At 40.7% G+C, this 17957-nt stretch overlaps 1 protein-coding gene across 23 annotated transcripts in view; it reads left to right on the forward strand.

Moving 5' to 3' along the window:
- LOC6724722 (inositol hexakisphosphate and diphosphoinositol-pentakisphosphate kinase) overlaps positions 1-14793 on the forward strand; it is a 23568-nt gene extending 8775 nt beyond the window's left edge. For 2 of the 23 annotated variants that reach the window (XM_039296664.2, XM_039296660.2), the window contains exons 3-15: positions 550-792; positions 1823-2321; positions 2385-2656; positions 2711-2891; positions 3055-3252; positions 4118-5138; positions 5197-5506; positions 9100-9771; positions 10248-10640; positions 11946-12018; positions 12078-12309; positions 12528-13128; positions 14241-14793. In XM_039296664.2, the coding sequence (XP_039152598.1) occupies positions 550-792; positions 1823-2321; positions 2385-2656; positions 2711-2891; positions 3055-3252; positions 4118-5138; positions 5197-5506; positions 9100-9771; positions 10248-10640; positions 11946-12018; positions 12078-12309; positions 12528-13128; positions 14241-14581 (5036 nt within the window). In that variant the 3' untranslated portion in view covers positions 14582-14793. Of the gene's footprint in view, positions 1-549; positions 793-1822; positions 2322-2384; positions 2657-2710; positions 2892-3054; positions 3253-4117; positions 5139-5196; positions 5507-7911; positions 9772-10247; positions 10842-11051; positions 11233-11945; positions 12019-12077; positions 12310-12527; positions 13129-14240 lie in introns of those variants that run through there. The other 21 variants (XM_039296667.2, XM_039296662.2, XM_039296665.2 and 18 more) reach the window with 20 other exon arrangements.
- Positions 14794-17957: the final 3164 nt, after the last annotated feature.

Below are 17957 nucleotides of genomic sequence, written 5' to 3' on the forward strand. Positions count from 1 at the left end.
AATGTTTTAATGTTAAACATTAAAATATTTCAAGTATAATTAATTAATAATAAATATAAATATGTAAAAGGTATCTAATTCGAGCGGCGATTTTAACAAACGAATTAAAAAAAACTTTAAAATTATAATAGTCAGGGCGTGAATTTTTAATTATTATTTTAGTTCATCATATTGCTACGAAATTGGCAACAACTCCAAATATGTAAATTCGTTTCTGCGATCAGATTTGATTTCGGCCCAAAAATCGTCTTCTAGAAAGAGTACGCACACATAAACGCGTTCTCGTCTCTTGTTTTTACTCACACAAGCAAGCAAATTCTATTTTTAGATTTTTTACGCTCTCAGCGTAAGCGAGCGGAAAGAGAGCAAATTTGGCCTTCACCAAAAAAGTGGATGCATAGTGCCAAACCAATGTATGGCCGTTACGCATCTTGTTATTTTAGTGTCTTTGGTACTATACATATATACAAAGCGTTATTCATTTGTACTAATAGGCCAATCTCTATACTCAAAATTGATTATGGATTAACTTTAACTTCTACCCAACAGACCATGAGCTTATTGAGTCCGAGGACCATGTGGAGGTCAATGGTATTACCTTTAACAAGCCGTTTGTTGAGAAGCCTGTGTCGGCGGAGGACCACAACATATACATATATTACCCGACGTCGGCGGGCGGAGGAAGTCAGCGACTTTTCCGAAAGATCGGCAGCCGGAGCAGCGTGTATTCCCCGGAATCAAGGGTGCGAAAGACAGGATCATTTATCTACGAGGACTTTATGCCCACCGATGGTATGCAATTTGCTCACTTTGCTCCCATTTTAAATGCAGCTGTAGGTACTTCCTAAAACCACACCACTTCCCGACCATTCTGCACATGAAATGGATACTATCTAGATTGCCAAACATATCTAGTTACTAAGCTGCGTGTATATATTAATTTGTATACTCGTAGGAAGGGTATACTAGATTCTTTGAAAAGTATGTAACAGACAGAAGGAAGCGTTTCCGACTATATAAGTATATATATTCTTGATCAGGACCAATAGCCGAATCGATCTGGCCATGTCCGACTGTCCGCTGTCCGTATAAACGTTGAGATCTCAGAACCTATAAAAGCTAGAAGGTTGAGATTCAGCATACAGATTCTAGAGACAAAGACGCAGCACAAGTTCGTTGTCACATGTTTCCACGTAATATCTATCCAGAAAAATGATGAAATTTTGCGTTCGCATTCACACTAGCTGAGTAACGGGTATCTGATAGCCGGGGAACTCGACTATAGCATTCTCTCTTGTTTAATTTATAAATTGGTTCATAGAGTATGGTTTTAAAATGTCATCGTAAAATCATATATTTTATTTCAATTGTTTTCGCGTATGGCTATATTTTAAATTTTAATATTGAGTACTAAATTTAAAATCTTTTCTTAATTTATATGTCTAATTTCACAGTTTCTATTGAAAATCATTGATCAAACTAAATATTTTAAATTAATACGATCCAATTTCCAGAATTTGAAATAAAAAACAAGTATATACTTAAAAGTGTGCACTTCTTCCATCGCTATCCTAATCCACTATGCGCTCTGGCTGTTTGTTCTTGTTATGGCTTTGGCTGCTCCATTATTGTAGACTCACTTAATCCAATCCTCCAACGATGCATCGCTCATTGTGCCTTGTCCTGCGTTTTGCCCCGCACGTGCGGCTCATCGCCAAACTCACAGAAATCTAGTAAATAGAAAAAACAAAAAGAAAACACCGAATCACACCAGTGGCCGCCAGTCGAACGCACTGAATCCAGCATCACCTTTACAACTTAGTGTACTTTTCAGGCACGGATGTCAAGGTGTACACCGTGGGACCGGACTACGCCCATGCCGAAGCCCGTAAAAGTCCCGCTTTGGATGGCAAAGTAGAGCGCGACAGCGAAGGAAAAGAGATTCGCTATCCAGTGATCCTCAATCATTCCGAGAAGCTAATCTCACGGAAGGTGTGCCTGGCCTTTAAGCAAACCGTCTGTGGATTCGATTTGTTGCGAGCCAATGGAAAGAGCTATGTCTGCGATGTTAACGGTTTTAGCTTCGTTAAAAACTCGAACAAGTACTATGATGATTGCGCCAAGATACTAGGCAACATGATTCTCAGGGAGCTAACGCCTACCCTGCACATCCCCTGGTCAGTGCCCTTTCAATTAGACGATCCTCCCATTGTGCCCACCACTTTTGGCAAAATGATGGAGCTGCGCTGCGTGGTGGCCGTAATTAGACATGGCGATCGGACGCCCAAACAAAAAATGAAGGTTGAGGTGCGGCATCCCAAGTGAGTAAATTTTTGTTAAGTTCTTCTTAGGAAGCTAAGTGAAACCTAATCTTTTTTAACCAGATTTTTCGAGATCTTCGAGAAGTACGACGGCTACAAGCTGGGCCACGTTAAGCTAAAGCGCCCTAAACAGCTTCAAGAGATTTTGGACATCGCCCGCTTCCTGCTAAGCGAGATCCACACCAAAGCTCATGCCGAGATCGAGGAAAAGGAAAGCAAGCTGGAGCAGCTGAAGAACGTTCTGGAGATGTACGGTCACTTTTCGGGCATAAACCGGAAGGTCCAAATGAAATACCAACCAAAAGGACGTCCACGTGGCTCCAGCTCCGATGATAGTAAGTCCAGTCGAATTTCCCCGAATCCAAGTGCTTCGATTAACCAAAGTGAAGCCAATCTAGCAGCGGATCAACCAGTGGAACCTTCCCTGGTCCTCATCCTCAAGTGGGGCGGCGAACTGACTCCAGCAGGTCGCATCCAGGCGGAGGAGTTGGGTCGCATTTTTCGGTGCATGTATCCGGGTGGCCAAGGAAGATCGGATTACTCGGGCACCCAAGGACTAGGTTTGCTGAGGTGAGAAAACCTTTAGTTTCTGAAGATTATTATTCTGTCTATATAAGGATATAGGGCATAATATGATTTCCAATACAGTCATTTTATTACAGTACCCGAATTTGAATTAAAACATGAATAAAACCTGAGCAAATTGAACATTTGTGGATATAAAATATTTCAGATTACACTCGACGTTCCGGCATGACTTAAAGATCTACGCCTCAGATGAGGGTCGTGTCCAGATGACGGCTGCCGCTTTTGCAAAAGGTTTGCTGGCCCTGGAAGGAGAACTTACGCCCATTCTGGTCCAGATGGTAAAGAGCGCCAATACAAATGGACTGCTGGACAATGATTGCGACTCCAGCAAGTACCAGAACTTGTAAGTTTTTTTTAAAAGCCTGTTTGAATCTATCGTCAGGTATTTTTAAATTATATTCGATTACGACATAATTAAGCGATCTAGTATTCTTATATTGAATTGTTTACCTTTTCTGAGGCTGATTGCTTAGCAATCGCTTATTGATTTCTAAACGATAATATTTCTCCGATTTTCTCGTAGTGATCACCATGGGAAATGTTTGAGACAATTTCTCAATTGTTTGTTGTTATTATACCCCTTACTCGTAGAGTAAAAGGGTATACTAGATTCGTTAAAATGTATGCAACATTCAGAAGGCACCGTTTCCGGCTATATAAAATATATATATTCTAGATCAGGATCAATAGCCGAGTCGATCTAGCCACGTCCGTCTGTCCGCCTGTCCGTCTGTCCGTATGAACGTCGAGATCTCAGGAACTATAAAAGCTAGAAGGTTGAGATTCAGTATTCTAAAGACAAAGACGCAGGGCAAGTTTGTTGACCCAGTGCCACGCCCACACTTTTGAAAAATGTGTTGACATTTTTCACATTTTTATTAGTCTATTAAATTTATATCGATTTGCAAAAAAATCTTTTTGCCACGCCCACTCGAGCGCTCTAAAACCGACCAACAGTAGCACGCCCACATTTTTGAAATTTTTTTGGATATTTGTTTATAATTTTATTAGTTGTGTAAATTTCTATCGATTTGCTATAAAACGTTTTGCCACGTCCGCTCTAACGCACTAAAGCCGCCAAACCGGTCACGCCGGTTCGCGTTCGCTTTCACTCTTGCTGAGTAACGGGTATCTGATAGTCGGGGAACTTGACTATAGCATTCTCTCTTGTTTTTTTTTTTTCTTATTTTGTCAAATTTGTTTCGTAGGGCTAAAGGTCGCCTCCACGAGCTTATGCAAAACGATCGAGAGTTTTCTAAGGAGGATCGTGAGCTGATTAATCCTTGCAATAGCAAATCGATTACCCAGGCTCTGGATTTTGTAAAAAATCCTGTTGACTGCTGTCACCACGTACACCTGCTCATTCGCGAGCTTCTTCACATTATCAGTATCAAAAAGGATGATCCAAAGACCAAGGACGCCATTTTATATCACGGCGAGACGTGGGACCTGATGCGTTGTCGCTGGGAAAAAATCGAGAAGGATTTTAGCACCAAATCGAAGCTGTTTGACATCTCAAAGATACCAGATATATATGATTGCATCAAATACGACCTGCAACATAATCAACACACGTTGCAATACGATCAGGCGGAGGAGCTATACATCTATGCGAAGAATCTGGCTGATATAGTCATACCACAGGAGTATGGACTGACGCCCCAGGAGAAACTGGCAATTGGTCAAGGTATCTGCTCCCCTTTACTAAGAAAGATCAAGGGTGATCTGCAGCGAAACATCGACGAAGTGGAAGACGAGTTTATGAACCGTTTGAATCCACATTATAGCCATGGTGTTGCAAGCCCTCAGAGGCATGTCCGCACAAGGCTCTATTTTACCAGCGAATCGCATGTTCACTCGCTGCTCACCGTTTTACGTTATGGGGGATTGCTTAATGTGGTTACAGATGAGCAGTGGCGTCGGGCTATGGATTATATTTCGATGGTATCGGAGCTCAACTATATGTCTCAGATCGTTATCATGCTCTACGAGGACCCTACCAAAGATCCAACTTCTGAGGAACGCTTCCATGTTGAACTGCACTTTAGTCCGGGTGTAAATTGCTGTGTGCAAAAGAATCTACCACCAGGTCCGGGATTTCGCCCGCATTCGCACGGCGACAATGCTTGCAATGTAAGTTTGCAATCTTCAGACGAGTCAAATCCTGCCAGAATCGAGGAGGAGAATGACTCGAATTCAGGAGAGGAACGGGAGGGCAAAAAGCGATGCGTAAGTTTAAACATTTGTATAAGTATTCAAACCTATGTTTCTATACCATTCTCTTCAGACCTCAGGCCAAAGGAGTTCGGATCGCAGTGCGGAACGCACTTCCCCTTTCGGATTCAACCGACTAGAGCTCAGATCCAAGCAGTTTAAATCGAAACCCATCCCCATCGGAGCCCATCACACTGTCAGTGGCCATGAAGCAATGGATCTAGCCAAGCGTCTGAACGAGGAGTTGGCATCGCACCAACAGCAGCAAAACCAGCAGCTTCGACCCATTAGTCCGGACATAAGGGCAGTAACTCCTGACTGCGAACCACGCTCCCGGAGTTTTGAACAGCGGCCCACGTCCGGAGTCTGTGCTAAAGAACCGGGTATGTATGTATGGGCAGGGCCTGACGGTCGATCGAGCAAAGCTTGCCGCCGCCGCCTTCGCAGCCGCTTCTCTTCAGGGTGGGAAATTCACAACCCACCTTATTCCAGCTTTCCTGAATAATTGCGCGTTCCTCTTTTGTCTTACACATCTCACAACCACACGATTGGCTATTCCCAGTTTTAGACTAATCCGCTCTGATTCGGTTTGGTTTTTCTTAATTAAACATTGTTTTCTATTACAATTCGACAATGTAATAATAACATTGGATATTAATCGGATATTCTATCCACTAAAAGGGCCAATAGGGCTGCTAAAGTTATACAAGAAATCTGAGTAAAAAGTTTGCTTATTTGCAAACTACTACACTCTGTATTATGGTTAAAAGACTGGCTTTAGTGATTCTTTGTAGTTAAGGCAAGTTTGTTGGATACTAAAAGTAAAAGCTTTAAAAGTATTAGACGAATCCCTCTGCCAGATTTTCCAGCCTTTGGCTGCTCCGAAGTACCACCTCTTCTGTCTTCTTTTGTGGTTTCTAAGATACGTATGTTTTTTGTGGGGTTTTGCATGCCGCTCCTTTGTTTACTGTATTTACGTCTCACGTCCGCACAGCCAGCAAACACCACTGGGGAATCCCCAAGAAAACACTTAAGAAAGGAAATACCGCCGCCCTCCCAAATGTCCAGAAATCGCCTAAATTTTGTTTCATATCTCACTACCGCAAATACTTAAACGAGTTCTACTCCCTTTTTAATTTTTATATGTATATAATATATATATATATATATATATATATGTATATATATATATATATATATATATATATTATGTATCCTTTAGCTAGATGTCTCTATTTCGAATGGTAAACGAATAATATTCAGTTGTAATTTTACATAATATTTACTATTGCTCAAGAACAAATTTAAAAGAATTTTCATATGTACCTCTATTGAGCTGTGCCCAACATTTTTCGGTTTTCATTTTTTCTTTTGTATTAGAATCGAAATAACGTACACACATAGGGACACATCAAACACACCTTTTTCCTTTTATATACGCATATATTTTTCGATCTATATTTTTCAATCAAAAAAGAAACAAGGAAACAAGTTTCTGGAGAAAAAATGAAAATCTATAAGCATCTGGTCGCGGAATCCCGTGTACTTGGCAATGCTGGTCGCACTGTCTCAGTCACCACAAAACGCACACACAGCCACTCTAGCCACGCGCCACACAACTGCCACGCCCCTACAGAGTGCAGTTGAACACTCGGAAAGATTTACGCCTCTAAAGAAGTTTTCGAGAGAATTTTACAAATCTTTGCTGGTGTCCAATTGCCTACGGTCACACAATATTCGATTCCATTTTTGGCTTCCCGTAGTTTCTCTATATACCTGCCTGTTTTGTCTGCTTCCATCTGTCCTGTCTATCTATTTTTGTATTTATCTCCGTGCATGATAAGCAAGAATTGGAAAATTTTGGTTTTGCGGAGTTTTCTTGTCTGCGTCTGTACGTTGCTCGATGTCGTTGCTTGCAGACCCAGACCCTTCCCACCCATCCACGACCACTCCCACAACCACATGGAAACTCACACATGGAAACACCACAAACTCCAGAACAGGACCTTACCGAACTCAAAAAGGAGACTTACTCTTCCAAAGCTTTATTTTTTAATTTTTATAAACTACTAATAGCTTTTATTAAAGGCCTATGCCTCTGCAGCTTCCAAGTATGCCAGCTTCCAAATTCTTTAAATGCTCTTGTGGAGTTTATAAGATAATGAAATAATTTATAGAATACAAGGTTAGAAGAATTATCGTGGTTTTAGTGTATATCAAAGGCTAAAACTTAGCTAACTTTATCTTTAGAGACTGTTAGGTTAACTTTAGTCTTAGAAAAGGAAAATGTGTTGCTAGGATAGGAATGTTACAATGTAATTAAGATCACAAGTGAAAGATTCGATATTTTTTTATATGAAATGATTTTAGAAACTTTAATTTTGTAATAATTTTAAATATTTCATTACCTTTATTTATTTAAGTTGTCAGTTCTTAAATCCTAAGGTTCTTCCAAGAGTATTTTCTATTCGGCTTGCTGATTTTTTTGTCTTTCCATTTATTTTCCTTTTGGTTTAAAAATTGATTTTCCTTGGTTTATTCTTTCCCCATGTTTATACAAACCTTTTTTTACAAACTGTGCGCGATCTTCGACGTTTTGAATATCTCGTCTAATGAGTTTTCTATTTGTACACAACATTACATACACCAACGCACCAACACTCCAAATCTCGTATATATCACTGAAAACTTGGCTGACTTTGGACCGGAAACCTAAACCCATAATCATGCCAAACTAATTACCCTTCATCGATTTTGCTCTTGGACTGAATTATTCTTTTATATTTAGTAGTTGCTTCTCCTGGTTTCGGGGATAATTCGCGGACTTCTGAATTCGGGGAGATTCCTCATGCTCGAGTGGGCGCTCCTAGTAACTCGGATGGGGGGTCTCATCCGAGAGCGGATCATCGCACTGCCTTTCAGATCCGTGTTACGAATAGTTTGTCCTTTTTTAAAATTGACTCTTCAACAAACGAGCTGCCTTTGTCGGACATTGATTTTTCCCTGCACCCACCCACTCCGCAATGCGGTCCCTTGTCGCACAAACGTCTCCACATCTTGACTATGCGGCGGATGGAGAGTTGCGACGATGGTGAAGAACTCGAACAGCTCCGTCATCTGCCACAGATATCGCCGATGGCCACCAATGAGCGACCCTTAAGTTCCTGCAATTGCAGTAGCTCAGCGGCCCAAGCGCACTCGCACTCAAAAAGTCTGATGGACTTGGCACAAGCGGTGGTTGTGACTTCTCCGCAAGAAACTGGACAGAATTTGGAGAAACGTTGTGACGCAACAACGGCGGTCAGTAGTTTCGATGATGACTTTCAGGTGTCTAGCTCAGCACCGGCCATCCTGATGAGCGCACACTTCAGCAAAAGGCCTGTGGTAGCATCTCTATCACTAATGGTCCATGCAACTACTTCGCCCACTGCCTCTACTTTACAGCTCTGTCAGGACAGGGACAAGGCCTCGGCTTCTGTCTCATCCTCTGTGCAAAGCAAAGCCACTAGTAGCTCCTGTGGTCAGCTCTCCATGGCGGCTTCTGCTCCTGTTGTGACAGAAAACCCATTTCGATTCACCGTTTCGTCGGTGGGTTCTGCAGCTTCCAATACCACCTGTTTTGTAGGCAGCTTCGAGCCCATTGAAGAGCAAATCACGTCCATTGTGGAGGTAGATCCAAAGCCCCTGCACCCAGAGCCTCAAGTAGTATATAATCTGCCCACTGTGCTCATTACGGGAACAGCAAGTAGCTCAGAATTGACCAGCGAACTAAATAGCAATATACCGACTGTTACAAACGCTGTTTCTGCGATGCTAAAACCAGTAGGTACCGAAATAAATGAAGAAGTAGGTAGATCGAAGGAAATAGGAATAGACACAATAAGAATTACAACCACACACACACCCTGCAATAAAGCAGCAGTTACCCGACCAGATACAAAAACAGATATAACAACAGATCCACCAACGGTTACAGCAACAGAGACAGCAGAAGATACATCAATGGATATACAAACAAATATATGTATCGGAAAAAGTGCACCTGGGCTTACACCAACAGTTACTACTACCGATATTTCAAAAGGTATACAAGACATCGCTCCTACAGCCACCCAAACATCCCCACCAACATTTACACCATCAACCACCACTACAACAACTGGAGCAGCAGCAGCTTTGTTTGATAATACAGCAACAATGTCTTCTAATCGACCATTTACTAACCAATTCCAATCGATTGATCCCACTTCAAACGACGCACCACACCAACATCATGTACATCAACACCAATACCAACATCACCGCAAAATAACAACGACCATCAATAACACTCTGAACGAAAACCACACCACCGCCACAATTACAAACAACACTACCACGACCCCGTCTTGTTGTACCAAAACCATCGCCACAGATAGCCAAGTCTCGGTGTCGGTCTCGGCATCGGTGTCATCGGCCAACCCATCCACGTCGTCGCGTCGCCAAAGACACAGTATTGCCGGCCAGATGTCCTATATGAAAATGTTGGGCTTCGGTGGTTTTAGCAAAAAGATGGCCACCAGCGCAAATAGCCTTTTCAGCACCGCCGTCATCAGCGGCAGCTCGTCCGCTCCTAATCTTCGCGACATGATAACGGTCTCCTCTTCCGGTAAGTACGCACCACATGCATTGTATATAATATGATTAAGAGGGAATTACAACGTTAAGGAAGTACTATTTTATTACTGAAGATAAGTTCACGTGTAAACTCGGGTGTAGGGGTTTTAGCCGTGATTATTTATTTGAAATGATATATGACAAGAGCTACGTCGATATATCTTATGCACCGATACAAATAAACTATTTGTTGGTTAATAAGTGAAGGAATATGAAAAGGTAGTTTTCAGGAGGATGGATGATTACTACACAATTGAAACCCTACTCATCTGAGCCTCGCACGGATTTGACTCAGTGCTGGTTAGATGAGCATCGAAAATTGTAGTTATTACTTCCTAAAAATTTAATTTAATTAATTATTGTGTACATCGCTATGATAAACATTTCTTCAACGATCTGTTCTGAGGTTGTGTATTTAAATATAAAGGTCTTCAGTTTTGTGCGTGATTATAACAATTTTTTCTGCAGGATTTGGCGATGTACCACCAATCCGCCCGCTTGAGACACTGCACAACGCCCTTTCGCTGCGCAAGCTGGACAGTTTCTTGCAGGACATGATCCTGGCGCAGATCTTTAAGACGCCGACAGGGTCCCCACCGCGGGGCTTCTCTAAGAATACCTTGCCAGCGGTTTCCTCGATGACTCTAAACGCCTCAAATCAGACAGAGATGATCGACCATGAGCAGCAAATTGGCAGACAACCGCCGATATCAACGACCGTAACGCCCACCTTTGACCGGCGTGGCAGCGAGTCCGGATCCACAGCGGATGCCCATCTGCGTCTCCTTTCGGAGAGCCAGTGCCCTAATCTTGACGATAGCAACACGGAGCTGCGAGAATCGCTGGCTGGAAAGATGGAGCGTAAGTGCCGAAAAAAGTCAGTGGTCGAGTGGCAGTGCTGAACGGTCTCAGATCTGTGTTTTTCCTATACACTTCCCAACGTTTTTAAAGCCCTCCATATTTAACATTTTGAATTGTTGGATTCGTTTTTTATTCGAAATTGTTATGAACATTCCAAATTATTCTGCTAAATTGTTGTCAATAAAATGTCAGTTTTAGGCACTTTTTTATGGTTATTATTTGGCTTAGGAACAAATGTGTTAACTACTTTTTAAGGAATGACAAATGATCATTTTGTTTTTACTTTTACAGAAGCCACAAAAGAAAAACGTTGTTGTTTCAAAACAAATGTAGGAAAATTAATCAAATCAAATTATTTAATTTTTCTTTACTTACAAATTATTCACTTAGTTTTTACTTTCGTTTTTTCAGAAAATCCAACAGAGCCCAGCATTTAAAACAAATGCAGCAATCACTTTATTTTACCAGTTTCTGTATAAATATAACAAATATAATTTGATATTTATGCATATATGTATGGATATGCATGAAAATTCCTCTAGTTTTTAAGCCTTTTGTTCAGAATTGGAATAAATATTGCTAGATGAGTATATTTTCAATATGAGTATATTTTCACAATTTTTTTCATAGACTATCTTTATACATGCTTAACTTAGCTTTTTAAACGTTAATGGTATTTTTTCCTTGTTTCTTTATGCATACGTCTATTTATTTTGTACTTTTTTCCTGTTTTATATGTATTTGTAAATATTGTATGGAGATAGAATCGGACGTCTAGGAAGAAATGTAAAAATATGGGAACATATAAAGCTTCTAGTCTCGTTGTTTTGTATCATACTGCTTTAACAGTGTTCGTAATGAACAATTAATGGGAAAAAAAATAGTGTAAGTTATTTATATTGTTTCGTTGTTTCTAAACCTCATTCCCTCCACTCGGGATTTACTGATTACCGGTAGACTATATTTTATATATCCCGAAGTTTTAGAAAAATGTTAATGTTCATTTTAATGTTAATGTTAAACTTGCGAAAAGTCAAACATTTTATAAATATTAGACATTACCAATAAGAAATGTACATATAACAATCAACTAATTACTATATTGGACTTAAATATTGTGATTTTAGTTCTGTTTTTGTATAATAACGAAGCTATACATTTCTTGTTCGCTTTTTTATTTATAAACTTAAGTTTTACTGATGCGTATTCCTATTTTCGCTATTTCCCCTTACTCCTTTAAATATGTAATTATTTAACTAACATCTCAACCCCTTGATCACCAACAACACATTCGTAAACCAAAAGTTTGGCCAGAGGACATTGTGAAGGCAGCCGAGGAGGAGGAAATAACCCTATCGGAATTGGAAACAAAACCAAGGTGACAATTAATTTGTGAAGATAATTTGTTAAATATGTATGTATTTACCATTTTACCAGCTTGGACCTTACCATGGAGATAATGGAGCGGGGGGCCGCGGGTACCGCCTTCTTCCAGCCAATGAATCGGGACAGCTTGGAATCCGGCGAAGGAACGATGGGCGGTGGAGTCTTTCTAAGTGTTTGTGAGGAACAGGACAGCGGAAGCACCTGCCTCACACCAGTTAGTTTTGGGATGGATCTCGACCTGAGCATGGTGGCTAACAAGGGCTCCATTACGCTGTCAATGGAAGTGAGTGGAGATTTTTCGGATTATTTCATAGCTATCTATTTTTACTATATGATACGAAAATAATAATATGAGTACTTTCATAATTTAATTTGTTGCTTTTGATTTCAAAATTTGAAAATTCTAGCGTATTTCTTATCAGTTAAAATTCCTACTCTTAACTTACGTTTTTTGTGGTGAGGTTACTATCCTTGTCTGCCTATTATATATTAAGAAAAAAGATCTGCTCTGGTGTTTTCTCCAAGGGGTTCGAAGATGATGAAGATGCCACTTTGTCGGCGGCCACAACACCCTCCCTTTTGGCGGACTGTGAGCCGCGCCTGGAGAGTTGCTACTGTTGTCCCAGCCATGCAGAGGGCCCCCCTGAGGTTCCCAGCGATGATCCACGGTTTGGCTTTGCGCTGCCGGTTCGAGTCACCCAAGCTTCACCGGAGCATGAGCGACGTGTGCGCCGTGCTCATGATCCCGTCTCGCCAAGGATCCAGAAACAGATCAGCTTGTTCGAGGGAAACGCGGCTCCGGCAACGGGTCAGAAAAAGACTGAGTCCAGCGGATCGGTTGTGGGCGGTCCCATTCTGCACGCCTCCATCAACCTGCCGGCGGCGGGACCGCATCATTTGCGCCAGGATGCTCGCCTGCGCAAGTTTGAGAACCTCACGCAGTCCACTTCGAACTCGAACTTTCCCTTCGAAAGCAACACACTGAAGCGAGTGCCCATGCAGACCACCAATGACTATGACAACGTAAGCCACACACAGAGCTGCATAAACCTCAAAAGTGGCAGCAGTGGAGTCCTCGGGGGATCGCCGCAGCGTCAGAGAGGTTGGGCCAATAATAAGAAACTTTTGATAGAGGCAAACGACAGAAAATTCATTTGAAATTTAAGAATGGTTAGAAATCGATCTGAGTATGCTGAGCATAATTTGATCTTGTCCAGATTTTAAGATCGAAATTCTCAAAACGAAATCCTTTAGAACGAGTTGTTCTCTGAGTGTATAAACGAAACAGAATACCTCTTATCGAGTTGAAAATACAAAAATAAGGACACATTGGGCAGTAACCTGAATCTGTTTGAATTAAGAATCTTTTCTATTTGACATATTTTATAGCATATATTTTTTTTTGTTAAGAATAACAAATTCACCACCATATTGACTAGCTAAGAGGTACTTCTGTTCAACTAAATCTTTCACATAATATTACGAACCCATATTGGTTTTCATAAGAATATGAATCTTGTCAATACATAGTGATATACATTTTTATACCCGTTACTCGTAGAGTAAAAGGGTATACTATATTCGTTGAAAAGTATGTAACTGGGAGAAGGAAGCGTGAAAAGTATATATATTCTTGATCAGGATCAATAACCGAGTCCAACTGGCCATGTTAGTATGTCCGTCCGTCTGTCCGTATGAACGTTGAGATCTCAGGAACTATAAAAACTATAAGGTTGAGATTCAGCATACAGATTCTGGAGACATAGACGTTTTTTGCCATGTTGTCACACCCACTCTAACGCCGACAAACCGCCCAAAACTGCCACGCCTACACTTTGGATATTTTTTCATATAATGATTTTTTTTTTGATTAAATCAGTTCTTTTGTCAATTTCTATCGATATGTCGAAAATATTTTGTCACCGCCCACTCTGACCCATAAAAACCGCCCAAATCTATCCCGCCCACACCTTAGAACATTAAAACTATTTTTTTCCACCAATTTCTACCGATATTCCTGATATTCTCGGTCCCACTTGGACTGGCTGAGTAACAGGTATCTAAAAGTCGGGGAACTCGACTATAGCAATCTCTCTTGTTTATTTTAACGCCCTAACACTTTAGACTCTTCTTTAAGACGATACGAATCGGGAGTCATTGCGTGTATTTTGCAAAAAAGTACAAGTTTGTTCAATTTGACTTTATTTTCTGTAGGATCCGATGGAAGAGTCGTAGCTGCAAGTGGAGTTCCGGCAGAGAGGGAGCCACCGCGGCTCCATTGTGGACGGATGATCAGCACATGCTGCTCTGCCTCGGCCTCGCCGTCCCCCTCACCGGGGGCGCTGATTGTAAAGGAGCGATTCATCGAACCGCCCAAGCGCGGTGTCGTGCGCGGATACCATGGCAAAACGCAGTCCATGGACGCCGACTTCCTGTTCAACGAGTTTCTTCTGTTGCCGGCCATGGCTCCGGCCAAGATATCCTTTGATAGTTCCGAAATCGACCAGGCCAGCGATGACGACTCCCCGAGCACCTCGAAACAAAGGCACGCCTAAATATCAATCGAACTCCAGATCCTTAAAGCACTCGCATCCCTAAGCCGGGCCAATGTAACTAACACAAGCTATCGCCACAGCGAGTGCCATTTCAAATTCGAGTTATCGCATAGATCCACTCGCTTACGGACTTTTTACTATTAATCTAACTGTTTGTTGCTTTTGGGCCAAGAAAATACAAATAAAAGGCTTATCTCTATTTTTGTCCATAATAAGATTGTTTTAATGCAAAATGCTGCCACTCCAAAAGTAACTCTGTTGAAGTTTTTCAGTTGTTTTGCACGCCCCGCAACATCATGCGGGCCATAACTCAGACTCATGCCCCCAAGACGCCCTCATCCAAAGACCCAAACTATCAGTAGGTGCCACAGAAAAGCCAAATCCATATCGTGCATGCCATGCAAACGTGCATGCCATACGCAACTTAGAATTCGCAATGACACACCGAATGTAGATCGAGGTTGACAAGTGAAACCGCGTCGCTATATCCGTAGAACAGCTGGGTCGTTGACAGCCAATCGTACTTTCACTTGGCCCGAGCATTAGCATGGCATCATCGCTCCAGGCCATCACCATCATTCGACATCATCGACTTCATTACCATGATCATTGTTACCGTCCCGCAGGCCCTCGTTGAGTAATTCGCATCTTCATCGGATGGTCAGCGCTGGCTTCTTAGGAGTTGATGTTATAGCTAAAAAAAAATAATTAGTGTTGAAGATTTGAAAGTGTCAAAATTTACAAGACTAACACAAAAAATTAAAAAATATCAAAACATTGTTCATAAGTGTGGCAACATTCAGAAATCGATAGAAATTTACAAGACTAATATGTACATTAAAAAAAAAAAAAACATTTTTCAAAAGTGTAGGCGTGCCAGTTTTGGGCGGTCTGTGGGCGTGGCAACATTTAAAAACAAACTTGCGCTGCGTCTATGCCTCTGGAATTCTTACGTATAATCTCAACTTTCTAGCCTTAATAGTTCCAGAAATCTAGGACAGACGACATGGACACACGGATATGGCCAGATCGACTTGGCTATTCATCCTGATCATACTTTATATAGTCGGAAACGACTTCTTCTGCCTGTTACATACTTTTCAACGAATCTAGTATACCCTTTTACGGGTAACGGGTATAAAAATCAATGCATATAATTTGACATGCCAGTTCAAGATATTTAAATCCTTATAATCCTTTTTTTTGAAATTTTGGAGTACGATAGGGTTCTTCCCTTTCCCTGCACAGGTTAGGCTTCAATATTTCAACATGTTTTAGAAATAGTGGTACAAAATGACGACTTCCGCATATTTTTATAGGTTTTCTTATGCTAGGCATGAGTATCCCTCACTTAAGCTAATTTATAGTATTATAGGTCTGTTTTTTCTGTAGCTGCTTGGCAGAACGCACTGCGTGGCGATTTTAGTTTTCACTCCGCTTGGATTTTAAGTACGGTAATTAGCATAGGAAAACCAAATCATGGAAAAGCCAAGCGTTTCCACTCAATTTAGTTTCTTGGTAAATTTTGCGAGCGCACCTCCGACTGAGCAATGGAGTGGCGGGTGCCGAGGGGCGATTGAACTGTATTAAGAGCGTAAAAAGGCCAGCACACACCTTCTCACTCTCTCGCGTGGATACACTGAAAACCATAACGTAGAATGCCTATTGGCATTTGAAATTGAAGAACTTGCAGACCCTATAAGTGCATATTTTCTTAATAAATATTTTGGATATTTTCTTCTTAAATTTCTGATGACGTTATAGATTGAAATAAATCGCATAATAAATAATAAATAAATATAATCGATTATTAGCATTTCTAATTGATGTATCTCAGTGTATGCATATACCCCATTAGCTGCGCGCTGCTTGGTATTCGGCTGTATGTAAGCGGGCCACATGCGGGGGATGGGGACGGTTTCGGGGGAGTGGCGGTTGGGGGCGGGTAGAAATACAGGTAAGCATACAGGTGCGGCCGCTTCTGGCCGTAAAAGTTTCGCACCCAGCGAAAGTTCTAAGAGACTAGAGAGTGTGACCCTTTTTTCAACGTTTTATTTTTGTTTGAAAATGCAAATAGAGTGTTAATATAGCCCAGCCCAAATAAAAAGACCAATTGGCGGTAATTTTCTGATTTACACACATGTTTATGTATTTAAAAATTTGATTGAGAGGTTTTCAAAGGGTTGTGTATCGACATTGCTCTGTTTATATCCACACATGTACTTATGTTTGTTCACTAAAATAGCAGTGTAAGAGAAACTAAGAAATACAAAGGTATTTTTCCATATCCCTTTCTGGAATCGACTTTTTAATCCACTTATTTTTGTAAAATGGAATGTATAGATAGGAAAAAAAAGAAAGTCCCGTTAGTTTTTCATGATATCCTTTTTTATTTACATTCTTGAGCAAAATCACAACTTTTAGGCTGTTCATTAAAATAGCAGTGTCTGGTTTTGTCCAACGTAAACTCCCAAAATGATCAATATTTTCTAAAAAGTTAGTTTGGTTTAGTTAATTCGTATTTTTAAAAGGGCAATAAATTAAAAAAATTATATTTTAGGGGTTCACCCACAATAAAATAGAGGTAATGCCGTGGCCAGCACAATCTCCCGATTTAAACCCGAAACCCTGTAGGGACATTAAACAATATGTATCGAAGAACTCCACGACGTCTAGGGTTCAGCTTTGAAAAGTTTTGCAGGATGCATGGTCAAAAATTCCCCCCACACGTTGCCAGGACCTGGTGGACTCCATGCCGCGTAGGTGCAAGGCTGTGCTGGCAACAAAGGCAATCTAACCAAGTATTATACCTTAATTAAAACATTAATAAGAAAAACTTAGTTAGTTCTAAGTCAAGATGAATTTTGTTACTATTTTTTCATAGCACTGATATTTGAGTGAACACAAGAATTTCTGCCTATTATGTTGTTTTAATCTATATTTTCGAAACTATTGAAGTAATACTAGTGAAACATTTGTTGAATTGTTTTTATTAAATTAATTAAATACCTAATGATATGATAACAAAAATTTGCTCATTACAACTGTTAATCATATGATTTTTTATCTTAAACTCGAATGGTATCAACCACTGCTATTTTAATGAACTTAGCTCTGTGTACGTCTGTCCTCACGGAGACGTAAAAAAATGTATATGAGTTAGAAAGTTGGTTAATATAGCATATTCTTGTGCTTTCACGCAAAATATAGTTTGAACTCAAGTGTTTTGTGCCACACGTGCCATACAACACAAGAGTGTTGTACTACCAGATACCCCTTACTCAGCTGACAACGGACAGACTCGGAAATGATTCCTTCCCAACTTGTCAACGTATCTAGTATACCCTTTTACTCTACAAATATTGCTATGTAAGTA

The sequence above is a fragment of the Drosophila simulans genome, chromosome X (genome assembly GCF_016746395.2).
Source record: "Drosophila simulans strain w501 chromosome X, Prin_Dsim_3.1, whole genome shotgun sequence".
Lineage (NCBI taxonomy): Eukaryota > Metazoa > Arthropoda > Insecta > Diptera > Drosophilidae > Drosophila > Drosophila simulans.